The sequence below is a fragment of the Oncorhynchus gorbuscha genome, linkage group LG21, assembly GCF_021184085.1.
Source record: "Oncorhynchus gorbuscha isolate QuinsamMale2020 ecotype Even-year linkage group LG21, OgorEven_v1.0, whole genome shotgun sequence".
Taxonomy (NCBI): domain Eukaryota; kingdom Metazoa; phylum Chordata; class Actinopteri; order Salmoniformes; family Salmonidae; genus Oncorhynchus; species Oncorhynchus gorbuscha.
Genome location: NC_060193.1, coordinates 15,867,191 through 15,881,951, shown reverse-complemented (window position 1 = coordinate 15,881,951; position 14,761 = coordinate 15,867,191). Strand labels below are relative to the sequence as shown.

General features: G+C 44.8%; 1 protein-coding gene across 1 annotated transcript in view; it reads right to left on the bottom strand.

Annotated features, from left to right (window-relative positions):
* LOC124008794 (obscurin-like) overlaps window positions 1–14,328 on the bottom strand; it is a 77,103-nt gene extending 62,775 nt beyond the window's left edge. Inside the window, exon 1 of the mRNA XM_046320349.1 lies at window positions 14,288–14,328. Coding sequence (XP_046176305.1) covers window positions 14,288–14,318 — 31 coding nt within the window. The 5' untranslated portion in view covers window positions 14,319–14,328. The remainder of the gene's footprint in view (window positions 1–14,287) is intronic.
* Window positions 14,329–14,761: the final 433 nt, after the last annotated feature.

Genomic DNA, 14,761 nt, shown 5'->3' with positions numbered 1-14,761 from the left:
TTCTCTCTATCGTTCCGTTCCTGCTCCCAGCTGTTCCTATTCCCCTAATCAATCATTTAGTCTTCCCACACCTGTTCCCTATCTTTTCCCCTGATTAGAGTCCCTATTTCTCCCCTTGTTTTCCGTTTCTGTCCTGTCGGATCCTTGTATACTGTTCACCGTGCTGTGTCTTTGTATCGCCCTGTCGTGTCGTGTTTCCCTCAGATGCTGCGTGGTGAGCAGGTGTCTGAGTCTGCTACGGTCAAGTGCCTTCATGAGGCAACCTGCAGTTCATTATCGAGTCTCCAGTCAGTTCTCGTGATTACGAGTGAAATTGTTTCTTATGCTTTATTTACCGCTCCGATTTGTCTAGGAGTATTGCTATTTCCTTAAACTGGATTAAAGACTCTGTTTTCGCCAAGTCGCTTTTGGGTCCTCATTCACCTGCATAACAGAAGGATCCGACCAAAGAATGGACCCAGCGACTACAGACGCTCGTAACACTGCCGTCGAGATCCAAGGAGCCATGCTCGGCAGACACGAGCAGGAATTGTCTGCTGCTCGTCATGCCATGGAGAACCTGGCCGCTCAGGTTTCCGACCTCTCTGGACAGTTCCAGAGTCTTCGTCTCGTGCCACCTGTTACTTCCTGGTCTGCCGAGCCTCCGGAACCTAGGGTTAATAACCCACCTTGCTACTCCGGGCAGCCCAAGGAGTGCCGCTCCTTTCTCACCCAGTGTGATATTGTGTTCTCTCTCCAACCCAACACATACTCTAGAGAGAGAGCTCGGGTTGCTTACGTGATTTCACTCCTTACTGGCCGGGCTCGAGAGTGGGGCACAGCTATCTGGGAGGCAAGGGCTGATTGTTCAAACAATTACCAGAACTTTAAAGAGGAGATGATTCGGGTTTTTGACCGTTCAGTTTTTGGTAGGGAGGCTTCTAGGGCCCTGGCTTCCCTATGCCAAGGTGATCGATCCATAACGGATTACTCTATAGAGTTTCGCACTCTTGCTGCCTCTAGTGACTGGAACGAGCCGGCGCTGCTCGCTCGTTTTCTGGAGGGACTCCACGCAGTGGTTAAAGATGAGATTCTCTCCCGGGAGGTTCCTTCCAGTGTGGACTCTTTGATTGCTCTCGCCATCCGCATAGAACGACGGGTAGATCTTCGTCACCAAGCTCGTGGAAGAGAGCTCGCGTCAACGGTGTTTCCCTGCTCCGCATCGCAACCATCTCCCTCCTCTGGCTCAGAGACTGAGCCCATGCAGCTGGGAGGTATTCGCATCTCGACTAAGGAGAGGGAACGGAGGATCACCAACCGCCTGTGCCTCTATTGCGGATTTGATGGACATTTTGTCAATTCATGTCCAGTAAAAGCCAGAGCTCATCAGTAAGCGGAGGGCTACTGGTGAGCGTTACTACTCAGGTCTCTCCATCTAGATCCTGTACTACTATGTCGGTCCATCTACGCTGGACCGGTTCGGGTGCTACATGCAGTGCCTTGATAGACTCTGGGGCTGAGGGTTGTTTCATGGACGAAGCATGGGCTCGGAAACATGACATTCCTTTCAGACAGTTAGACAAGCCTACGCCCATGTTCGCCTTAGATGGTAGTCATCTTCCCAGTATCAGATTTGAGACACTACCTTTAACCCTCACAGTATCTGGTAACCACAGTGAGACTATTTCTTTTTTGATTTTTCGTTCACCTTTTACACCTGTTGTTTTGGGTCATCCCTGGCTAGTATGTCATAATCCTTCTATTAATTGGTCTAGTAATTCTATCCTATCCTGGAACGTTTCTTGTCATGTGAAGTGTTTAATGTCTGCCATCCCTCCCATTTCTTCTGTCCCCACTTCTCAGGAGGAACCTGGCGATTTGACAGGAGTGCCGGAGGAATATCATGATCTGCGCACGGTCTTCAGTCGGTCCCGAGCCAACTCCCTTCCTCCTCACCGGTCGTATGATTGTAGTATTGATCTCCTTCCGGGGACCACTCCTCCTCGGGGTAGACTATACTCTCTGTCGGCTCCCGAACGTAAGGCTCTCGAGGATTATTTGTCTGTGTCTCTTGACGCTGGTACCATAGTGCCTTCTTCCTCTCCGGCCGGGGCGGGGTTTTTTTTTTTAAGAAAAAGGACGGTACTCTACGCCCCTGCGTGGATTATCGAGGGCTGAATGACATAACGGTTAAGAATCGTTATCCGCTTCCCCTTATGTCATCAGCCTTCGAGATTCTGCAGGGAGCCAGGTGCTTTACTGAGTTGGACCTTCGTAACGCTTACCATCTCGTGCGCATCAGAGAGGGGGACGAGTGGAAAACGGCGTTTAACACTCCGTTAGGGCATTTTGAGTACCGGGTTCTGCCGTTTGGTCTCGCCAATGCGCCAGCTGTTTTTCAGGCATTAGTTAATGATGTTCTGAGAGACATGCTGAACATCTTTGTTTTTGTCTACCTTGACGATATCCTGATTTTTTCACCGTCACTCGAGATTCATGTTCAGCACGTTCGACGTGTTCTCCAGCGCCTTTTAGAGAATTGTCTCTACGTGAAGGCTGAGAAGTGCTCTTTTCATGTCTCCTCCGTTACTTTTCTCGGTTCTGTTATTTCCGCTGAAGGCATTCAGATGGATTCCGCTAAGGTCCAAGCTGTCAGTGAGTGGCCCGTTCCAAGGTCACGTGTCGAGTTGCAGCGCTTTCTAGGTTTCGCTAATTTCTATCGGCGTTTCATTCGTAATTTCGGTCAAGTTGCTGCCCCTCTCACAGCTCTTACTTCTGTCAAGACGTGTTTTAAGTGGTCCGGTTCCGCCCAGGGAGCTTTTGATCTTCTAAAAGAACGTTTTACGTCCGCTCCTATCCTCGTTACTCCTGACGTCACTAGACAATTCATTGTCGAGGTTGACGCTTCAGAGGTAGGCGTGGGAGCCATTCTATCCCAGCGCTTCCAGTCTGACGATAAGGTTCATCCTTGCGCTTATTTTTCTCATCGCCTGTCGCCATCTGAACGCAACTATGATGTGGGTAACCGCGAACTGCTCGCCATCCGCTTAGCCCTAGGCGAATGGCGACAGTGGTTGGAGGGGGCGACCGTTCCTTTTGTCGTTTGGACAGACCATAAGAACCTTGAGTACATCCGTTCTGCCAAACGACTTAATGCTCGTCAAGCTCGTTGGGCGTTATTTTTCGCTCGTTTCGAGTTTGTGATTTCTTACCGTCCGGGTAGCAAGAACACCAAGCCTGATGCCTTATCCCGTCTTTTTAGTTCTTCTGTGGCTTCTACTGATCCCGAGGGGATTCTTCCTTATGGGCGTGTTGTCGGGTTGACAGTCTGGGGAATTGAAAGACAGGTTAAGCAAGCACTCACGCACACTGCGTCGCCGCGCGCTTGTCCTAGTAACCTTCTTTTCGTTCCTGTTTCCACTCGTCTGGCTGTTCTTCAGTGGGCTCACTCTGCCAAGTTAGCTGGTCATCCCGGTGTTCGAGGCACTCTTGCTTCTATTCGCCAGCGCTTTTGGTGGCCGACTCAGGAGCGTGACACGCGCCGTTTCGTGGCTGCTTGTTCGGACTGCGCGCAGACTAAGTCAGGTAACTCTCCTCCTGCCGGTCGTCTCAGACCGCTCCCCATTCCTTCTCGACCATGGTCTCACATCGCCCTAGACTTCATTACCGGTCTGCCTTTGTCTGCGGGGAAGACTGTGATTCTTACGGTTGTCGATAGGTTCTCTAAGGCGGCACATTTCATTCCTCTCGCTAAACTTCCTTCCGCTAAGGAGACGGCACAAATCATCATCGAGAATGTGTTCAGAATTCATGGCCTCCCGTTAGACGCCGTTTCAGACAGAGGTCCGCAATTCACGTCACAGTTTTGGAGGGAGTTCTGTCGTTTGATCGGTGCGTCCGTCAGTCTCTCTTCCGGGTTTCATCCCCAGTCTAACGGTCAAGCAGAGAGGGCCAATCAGACGATTGGTCGCATACTACGCAGCCTTTCTTTCAGAAACCCTGCGTCTTGGGCAGAACAGCTCCCCTGGGCAGAATACGCTCACAACTCGCTTCCTTCGTCTGCTACCGGGTTATCTCCGTTTCAGAGTAGTCTGGGTTACCAGCCTCCTCTGTTCTCATCCCAGCTTGCCGAGTCCAGCGTTCCCTCCGCTCAAGCGTTTGTCCAACGTTGTGAGCGCACCTGGAGGAGGGTGAGGTCTGCACTTTGCCGTTACAGGGCACAGACTGTGAGAGCCGCCAATAAACGTAGGATTAAGAGTCCAAGGTATTGTTGCGGCCAGAGAGTGTGGCTTTCCACTCGCAACCTTCCTCTTACGACAGCTTCTCGTAAGTTGACTCCGCGGTTCATTGGTCCGTTCCGTGTCTCCCAGGTCGTCAATCCTGTGCTGTGCGACTGCTTCTTCCGCGACATCTTCGTCGCGTCCATCCTGTCTTCCATGTCTCCTGTGTCAAGCCCTTTCTTCGCACCCCCGTTCGTCTTCCCCCCCCCCCCGTCCTTGTCGAGAGCGCACCTATTTACAAGGTACGTAGGATCATGGACATGCGTTCTCGGGGACGGGGTCACCAATACTTAGTGGATTGGGAGGGTTACGGTCCTGAGGAGAGGAGTTTGGTTCCGTCTCGGGACGTGCTGGACCGTTCACTGATTGATGATTTCCTCCGTTGCCGCCAGGATTCCTCCTCGAGTGCGCCAGGAGGCGCTCGGTGAGTGGGGGGGTACTGTCATGTTTTGTCTTATATTGTCTTGTCATTTTGCTTTTCCTTCTGTTCGTTTTCCCCCTGCTGGTCTTTTTAGGTTCGTTCCCTTTTTCTCTCTCCCTCTCTCTCTCTCTTCTCTCTATCGTTCCGTTCCTGCTCCCAGCTGTTCCTATTCCCCTAATCAATCATTTAGTCTTCCCACACCTGTTCCCTATCTTTTCCCCTGATTAGAGTCCCTATTTCTCCCCTTGTTTTCCGTTTCTGTCCTGTCGGATCCTTGTATACTGTTCACCGTGCTGTGTCTTTGTATCGCCCTGTCGTGTCGTGTTTCCCTCAGATGCTGCGTGGTGAGCAGGTGTCTGAGTCTGCTACGGTCAAGTGCCTTCCCGAGGCAACCTGCAGTTCATTATCGAGTCTCCAGTCAGTTCTCGTGATTACGAGTGAAATTGTTTCTTATGCTTTATTTACCGCTCCGATTTGTCTAGGAGTATTGCTATTTCCTTAAACTGGATTAAAGACTCTGTTTTCGCCAAGTCGCTTTTGGGTCCTCATTCACCTGCATAACAACTGTTACACTGGCAATACTAAAGTGCCTATAAGAACATCCAATAGTCAAAGGTTAACGAAATACAAATGGTAGAGAGAGAGAAATAGTCCTATAATTCCTATAATAACTACAACCTAAAATTTGTTACCTGGGAATATTGGAGATTCATGTTAAAAGAAACCACCAACTTTCATATGTTCTCATGTTCTGAGCAAATAACTTAACGTTAGCTTTCTTACATGGCACATATTGCACTTTTACTTTCTTCTCCAATTATTTAAACAAAATTGAACATGTTTCATTATTTATTTGAGGCTAAATTGATTGTATTGATGTATTATATTAAGTTAAAATAAGTGTTCATTCAGTATTGTTGTAACTGTCATTATTACAAATAAAAAATAATGTTAAAAAATCGGCCGACTAATCGGTAGCGACTTTTTTTTGGGTCCTCCAATAATCGGCATCGGAGTTGAAAAATCATAAATCGGTTGACCTCTAGTTCACGCCTCTTTACCGTCACACAGAGGAATAGAGAGAAAAGCATTCTACAGAAATGAACAAAGACTGTGAGAAAAAACAGCAGTGCTTAAAGGCGTATTTAATTTCTGACCAACTTCTCTGTATGGCCCCACACTGCATGATGTCACACCGGTTCCTTCCTCTTTACTGGAGGAAAGGAGGATGGAACGAGAATAGAACAGATGCTTATAGGCCCTTTGCTAAGTTGTCAGGTTTCAAGCATACCCAACTAATTTCAGTTGTTCCACTGATCACCAAGTAAATTTAACAACTTCAGCCACCCCCCCACTTAACAAACACACACGTGTACGCACTTACATGCATCCACCCGCATATACACACACACATGCATGCACGCTTGCACGCGTGTGTCCTTAGAGACAACACAACAGCTGTGGATAAACTGTTGCACTGTCTTTCACTAAAGGACCTGAACAACAGTGAACTTTCTCTCCGTCCAAAAGATTCTGCAAGGAGCATAGGACCATGGATAACAGAGAGTAGGAAGGAACAACCTGTTTAGTCATACCACTTCTCCAAGAGAAAGTCAACACTAAAACAGAGAGTGTACATAAGGAGATGACACTCTTCTCCAAGAGAAAGTCAACACTAAAACAGAGAGTGTACATAAGGAGATGTCACACTTCTCCAAGAGAAAGTCAACACTAAAACAGAGAGTGTACATAAGGAGATGACACACTTCTCCAAGAGAAAGTCAACACTAAAACAGAGAGTGTACATAAGGAGATGACACACTTCTCCAAGAGAAAGTCAACACTAAAACAGAGAGTGTACTTAAGGAGATGACACTCTTCTCCAAGAGAAAGTCAACACTAAAACAGAGAGTGTACATAAGGAGATGACACACTTCTCCAAGAGAAAGTCAACAAGTGTAAAACAGAGAGTGTACTTAAGGAGATGACACACTTCTCCAAGAGAAAGTCAACGAGTGTAAAACAGAGAGTGTACATAAGGAGATGACACTCTTCTCCAAGAGAAAGTCAACACTAAAACAGAGAGTGTACTTAATAAGGAGATGACACTCTTCTCCAAGAGAAAGTCAACACTAAAACAGAGAGTGTACATAAGGAGATGACACACTTCTCCAAGAGAAAGTCAACACTAAAACAGAGAGTGTACATAAGGAGATGACACTCTTCTCCAAGAGAAAGTCAACAAGTGTAAAACAGAGAGTGTACTTAAGGAGATGACACACTTCTCCAAGAGAAAGTCAACACTAAAACAGAGAGTGTACATAAGGAGATGACACACTTCTCCAAGAGAAAGTCAACACTAAAACAGAGAGTGTACATAAGGAGATGTCACACTTCTCCAAGAGAAAGTCAACACTAAAACAGAGAGTGTACATAAGGAGATGACACTCTTCTCCAAGAGAAAGTCAACAAGTGTAAAACAGAGTGTACTTAAGGAGCTGACACTCTTCTCCAAGAGAAAGTCAACACTAAAACAGAGAGTGTACATACGGGCTGTCTTTGATGAATGGTTAAAGTAAGGCCCACATCCAGAGACACATAGCAGCTATACTGGTAGTATATCTACGAACAGTACTACACCTGCACCTGTTGACGACACATTGTTCTGCTTCCACGAGCACATCCAATGTTAGGTCAGTAATTCTACATTCTACGTTACAGCTGGATGAGTCAACAGATGTGGCGGGCCTGGCACAGCGCCTGGTCTTATGTCCGTTACGGTTATGGGGGGTCAATTAAAGAAGACATCCACTTCTGCAAACCACTGGAAACCAGGACAACAGGATTACTGGACAGGCCTGACAATGTGGGGCAGAACCTGTTATGAGCCTCACATTTTTGCTTGTTTTGTATGTTATTTTGGCATTAATGTGTCATATATCAGTTTGCAAACATTGTAAAAAGTATATCATTCAGTTAATAAAGCCGCATAGAAACATGGGCTGTGTCCGAAAACCCATAGTAACATACTGTATAGTACATACTTAATGAGTATATAATACATACTATATAAACTCAGCAAAAAAAGAAACGTCCTCTCACTGTCAACTGCATTTATTTTCAGAAAACTTAATAACATGTAAATATTTATATGAACATAACAAGATTCAACAACAGACATAAACTGAACAAGTTCCACAGACATGTGACTAACAGAAATGGAATGTGTCCCTGAACAAAGGGGGGAGTCCAAATCCAAAGTCACAGTCAGTATGTGGTGTGGCCAATAGCTGCATTAAGTACTGCAGTGCATCTCCTCCTCATGGACTGCACCAGATTTGCCAGTTCTTGCTGTGAGATGTTACCCTACTCTTCCACCAAGGCACCTGCAAGTTCCCGGACATTTCTGGGGGGGAATGACCCTAGCCCTCACACTCCGATCCAACAGGTCCCAGACGTGCTCATTGGGATTGAGATTCAGGCTTTTAGTTGGCCATGGCAGAACACTGACATTCCTGTCTTGCAGGAAATCACTCACAGAACGAGCAGTATGGCTGGTGGCATTGTCATGCTGGAGGGTCATGTCAGGATGAGCCTGCAGGAAGGGTACCACATGAGGGAGGAGGATGTCTTCCCTGTAATACACAGCATTGAGATTGCCTGCAATAACAACAAGCTCAGTCCGATGATGCTGTGACACACCGCCCCAGACCATGACTGACCGTCCACTTCCAAATCGATCCCACTCCAGAGTACAGACCTCGGTGTAACGCTCATTTCCTTCGACGATAAACGCGAATCCGACCATCACCCCTGGTGAGACAAAACCGCGACTTGTCAGCGAAGAGCACTTTTTGCCAGTCTTGTCTGGTCCAGCGATGGTGGGTTTGTGCCCATAGGCAACGTTTTTGCCTGTGATGTCTGGTGAGGACCTGCCTTACAACAGGCCTACAAGCCCTCAGTCCAGCCTCTCTCAGCCTATTGCGGACAGTCTGCGCACTGATGGAGGGATTGTGCATTCCTGGTGTAACTCGGGCAGTTGTTGCCATCCTGTACCTGTCCTGCATGTGTGATGTTCAGATGTACAGATCCTGTGCAGATGTTGTTACACGTGGTCTGGCACTGTGAGGACGATCAGCTGTCCGTCCTGTCTCCCTGTAGCGCTGTCTTAGGCGTCTCACAGTACGGACATTGCAATTTATTGCCCTGGCCACATCTGCAGTCCTCATGCCTTCTTGCAGCATGCCTAAGGCACATTCACGCAGATGAGCAGGGACCCTGGGCATCTTTCTTTTGGTGTTTTTCAGAGTCAGTAGAAAGGCCTCTTAACGACCGTTCCACAGGTACATGTTCATTAATTGTTTATGGTTCATTGAACAAGCATGAGAAACAGTGTTTAAACCCTTTACAATGAAGATCTGTGAAGTTATTTGGATTTTTATGAATTGTCTTTGAAAGACAGGGTCCTGAAAAATGTATGTTTCTTTTTTGTTGCTGAGTTTACTATTTAGCCATGGAAGTATACTGTAAACAAACGGTATCCTTTCAGTTGAGCATACTAGCGTAGCACCATGCCTGTCTACTGGAAGTTGATGCTGGAAGTCAGAGCATTCAGAGCGCACACTGGCAGAGGACTGGGGTTGATCTGAGCGTTCTGACCATCACAACAGCAGTGAAGCCCACATCACAAGCTAACTGGCGAGCTACTTCCAGGCACAAATGAGAGAACACTTTACTCTGACCATTTTACTCACCACAGCAGAGCTGGTTATGCTGTTTTCATGTTATCCAGAGCATTGGTGACTGTAACTGTGCTGCTGGCAACAATTTAATGAGACTTTTTTGCTGACGTTTTCTGACACCGGCCATATTCAACGGGTGATGAGCATTCGCAAATTCATCAATTATTCTGCACTCTGGCACACTCAGACCAGAGTGCTCTAAAATTAGAGTAGATAGCCTGAGCTAATTTATGTTCATTGAGAACGCACAAAGACTATACCACTTAGGTAAGAATGTGAATAATCAAGTCAATTTATGTTGGGTAGTTAGGTAGATAGTATGTAGACAAGTTTGTTAGCTAGCTAACATACTGTCACCTACTGTTGACTAACCCCATTCGGAACAAATTTGCGAGGCTACATTCAAATGAGACTGCAATGAAAACTAATGGGACTGTAGCGACTGTGTTGGCATCAACATCTGGGGTGTGTTTCTATCCAAGCGTTGACTGACATGGTAATGGCTCGATCGTTTTGGAGAAAAGTTTAAATAACTGAGCCCTCAGACGCTGTACGTTTAAATTGTGACGTGTCATAGCGTAATGTACAGCACGCATTAAAAACAAGAACGGGACAGGGTAGGGGGATACCTAGTCAATTGTACAACTGAATGCATACATTTTTACATCATCGTTGCAAGCCATCATGACTCTCAAAGGCCGCGACAGCAGCTGTTTACTTCTGAAGATAACTTTAGCACCGCCCTAAAAGCCCGATTCAAATTCAACACAAATCTTCAAATAGGTATGCAATGACACTTTCAAACTCTTTATAGTGTTTTATTTACATTTTAGAGACCGTTGGACAGATCGGGTGAAAAAGCTATTTTCCCACATGGCTAATCTCCCCCTTCCCTTTCACAAATTTTCACTTCCCCAGCCGCTATTTTTAAAAAGACTCGACAGAGCTCATTGCCTTCTTTAGTTACGCAGAGCTCATTGCCTTCTTTAATTACGCAGAGCTCATTGCCTTCTTTAATTACGCAGAGCTCATTGCCTTCTTTAATTACGCAGAGCTCATTGACTTCTTTAATTACACAGAGCTCATTGACTTCTTTAATTACGCAGAGCTCATTGACTTCTTTAATTACGCAGAGCCGGGCGGCATGACGGTCTCGTCATTGATTTTGCTGGACAGGGGAGAAATTGTACTTTACAATGATATTCATATTACTTTTGACCTGGAAGTATGACGTTTTTTGGGCACTAAAATAAGGTCAATTGTACGTTACAGCGCAATATACAGAAGTGCTATGATATGCTATGTGGTTCGTAACCATAGCGTAGCCAACACATTGTCAGCCAAAATAACGTTTAGCGTAACTTATTTGAGAAGTCATTACTTTACTACATTGCTCAACATTGTCTTAGCTTAGTCATATTTAGTTAAAGCAATGAATTTGTATCCGCTCTTGTTGGACTTCGGCTGCATATTTTCCACCTTTTTCCTCAAATTTGAAAATGTTGTGAAGCCACACCCATTTTCTAAAGAATTGCATTATGGACCCTAAAAGTACGGAAATAGTGTCCACTGCGTGTATACTTCGTAATTCGGCAAATGTAGTACGACATCCGGGAACATTTGGCATACTAACTCATACAATGACCAACAAGCATACTACATACTCAATATATATCACACATAGTAGGTTAGTGTGGTTAGTTTGAGTATTCAACCACAACCATGGTCTCTTTTTTGTTTTCTTGAGTAAGGCAGCTCCAAAATGAAGGGGTTTCAGCCTAGCTCAGTGCTTTCTGTGGTGGTGGAGCAAGCCAGCAGAAAATACGGAGCGTTGTACTGTGATTGGCTCAGTGTTCTGTCACTCACGGGGACACTACTTCACTACCAAGTCTAAGGGTAGAGCTCTAAAATTCTAGCCCCTTGGGTGCTGCCATAGAGTTACATTAGAACTGCCCATCCAAGAAGCCTCAAGGTCATTGGACACAGATAAAAGGACGTCAAATCATGTACAGTAGCTTTGATTGGACAAATCCTTTCAAAATCGTAGGTAGCAGTCATGATCATGAATCAAGTTGACAATCTACTGGCATATCCTTTTCTAATCCTTGTCATCTGAAGAGAAATAATGAAGAGAAATTATAGATAAAACGTGTCTATGCTCATCGGCCTTTGGAGATAAACATTACACAAGTTGGAAATCGCAAATTTAACTGCAAGCATTGCAAAGCAATCATTAGCCTGCTACTCAGGGGAGTGGCTGTGTGGTCCCAAGTCTAAGACTAGGGGTCTATTTTCCTAGTTTAAAATGATAAACAATCAACAGTGGCCATGCTGTCAATGAAGCATGATTTGTGCCTTGATCAAAGCAACTGTTAACTCAGAACTGCAAAATCTGACTTTAGTGAGTTTAAGACAACTGGGAACACTGGAAAATCGAGCTACGACTGGGAACATAGGTTTTGAACTTTCATCCAACTCGGGCCTCTTTCTAGAGCTACGACTCGAAGATCACTGATGTCATCATGATTCAACCTTTTTTTTCCAGAGTTCCCAGTTGTCTTGAAAGCGCCATAATTCCAGAGATGACAAAGTTTGATGACAAAATTTGACCACGAAGGACTGCCGAGCCAGCTTCCTGTTCAAGTGAACACAGCACAACAAGGTGAGTCCAAAAATGCATTGCATGCTGCTGCATAAACGATGTAATATGACAGGGATATATGTATACTGTAGCTAAGAAAGCAATACTAAGTGTATGTTGTGTAGTAAGCTGTTTGAAGAACATGTGCATCACCCTAATAATGTGGTCCATTTTCACCTCTTAATTTCATCTACTGTTGTGACTTGGTGGTGCACATGTAGCCTATAACCTGTTTTTGAGAAATGGAATCATCGAATATTGTAAGAGCTTTCATTGTCTGCTTATATGCCCCCTTTATTTATCCTAAAGTTCTGACTTGGTGTACGGGGAGAACACTGTATGTACGGCTCATGTTCTGAATTCTGTCACTACATTTCAAAAGTGCTGAACAAATAGTTATATAGACTACGTCCATCTTAGCTCGCTCATTAATGTCTTAATTGAAATTGCGGATTGCCTCTTATCCACTTGTCGTCCCCTTATGCTGTAGTTCATACATCTCAATTGTCAGTAGACACCATTTGTTTAAGCAGGTAAGCCATATCAGCTATGTTTTTTTTAAATGCAGTAAATGAGGCTGAATTAACTATTTCGCTGCCAGACAAGGCTATGCTGATAGCCATGTGTAGCAGTGGTAAGGTGTTGGGACTGCTGTTGTGACTCTACTGTTGGGACAGCTTTATTTAGGCCCTAACAGTTTGTGGGGTACGTTTGTCACCGTTACAGTGCAATTAATGTATTGTTTAGTGTTGTGTTGAGTAGTGGCTTTGCTGGCATGCATCCCACTTTTTTTGGGGCCCCACCAATATTTACATGCCTAAATCACAACTGGTAATAGTAGACAGTAATTAGTGTGCATCAGTTGCCAGGTGACTCGTGCTCACCAGAGGTAGTGGTGCCAAAGAGGTAACATCAAACAAGCACTTGAAGCAAAATAACTCACGTGGACCGAATCCCCACAAAGTGGGGCTGGTTCAGTTAGTAGGCACAAAGCAACTCAATGCAAGGCGAACTAAATACAACGGCTAAAATGGCTATACCCAGACGGCGGTTAGTTAGCTTTCATTAGCCGTGAGGACTAGGAGTGTGGCTTAAGCTCAGCACAGGCCGTTACTCAGTAAAACCTTACAAAACTTACTGGACTTGATCGAGAGCTGCCTGAGAATGTTTGTTTCCCATGGGGTACAGGGCCCATAATAACTTTGGGGGAAAAGCATTGCTGAACCGGGTTTTGCGTGTGCAATTTGATGATTAGCCGTGAGCTTTTGGTGCTAGCTAGCTAGTTTTCACCTAGTTGGCTAATAGCCTAGCTAGATAGTACCACGTTAGCTAAAGACAACCTTATGAATAGCATTGTTAGTCTTCAGTCTTGATAGTCTCTTTTGTCCATAGCACCATGAGGTATAGCTTGTCAACACTCATCAATCTCTTAGTACAGTTTACTATATCTGTAGAGGCGGAACTCTCAACCATTTACAATATTCACAACTTGATACCAGAACACATCCAACAAATATAGCATTTTGCATTCATCGTCATTGACAGTATTTTTAGCAACCACTGAGTTAGAGCAACTCTTTAGTTCCTGAGTGGTGACCTGGTTAAATGCTCACCACACCACCACACCATCTGCTCTACAAGCTCAGGTTCTCACAGAGATGGTACTTCAGTGTAGGGTGGTCATTCATCCCCACCTCATATACAGATATATGATCTTAAATTAAACTATATGCAACCGGATTTAAACATTTAGTCCAACATGTTGCTTGATTGGTGGTTAGGATATTAGCTGGCCAAAATTAGGCGACATGAAAAGTGCAATACTGTTCAAATCTGCATTTCCTGTGGTTAACGACAATTCTTAGCAACAAAAGAGTGACCAAATTAAGATCCTTCATCTGTAGACCTACACCATATTTGCTGCTATCCAACTTTAGTGTAATTTACTAATAAGTATTTGCACTGTATTATCAATAAGGTACAAAACAAACTAAAAATCTAAAACTGGACTGCAGCTTTAAAATGGCCAGAGACGTACCATGTCCTGCAATATCATTTTAGTACCATTTACTAATAAGCATTTGCACTTTATCAATAAGGAATAAAACACAAAAAAGCTGAAACTGTCTTAATTTACATGATTGTCTTATTCCTTTTTTCCATCAAAGGTTTAGTAAATCAGGTAATTAGTGTTCATACACAAACACACTCACTCAGTACTTACAGAGTAACACACAGAGCAAGGTGGGCTCCATTCTGTCCTGCTGGAACTCTGAACTACAGTTCTTCTGACAAACCCCTCTACTTCCTATATGATGACAGACGGATTAGTTCACGCCTCTTTACCGTCACACAAAGAAATAGAGAGAAGCATTCTACAGCAATGTACAAAGACTGTGAAAAAAAAGAGTAACAGTTTCTGGTGAGTTTATTTTCTGACAAACATTTTGTGATTCGCTACATGGACTCACACTGGTTCCTTCCTCTTTAATGGATAAAAGGAGGGTGAAATGAGAATAGATACCTGAGATGAGATCAGAGCTTGTAGTTTGATATCATAATGTGCAGAAGGTTGTTTCATCTCTCCGCCCACAATGCACAGATAGATAGCTGGATAGATACTGACTATAGGCCTCCCTTCAAGCCTAGGGTGCTAACCTCAGTTGTTCCACTTAGCCCAAATAGACATCTTCACCCC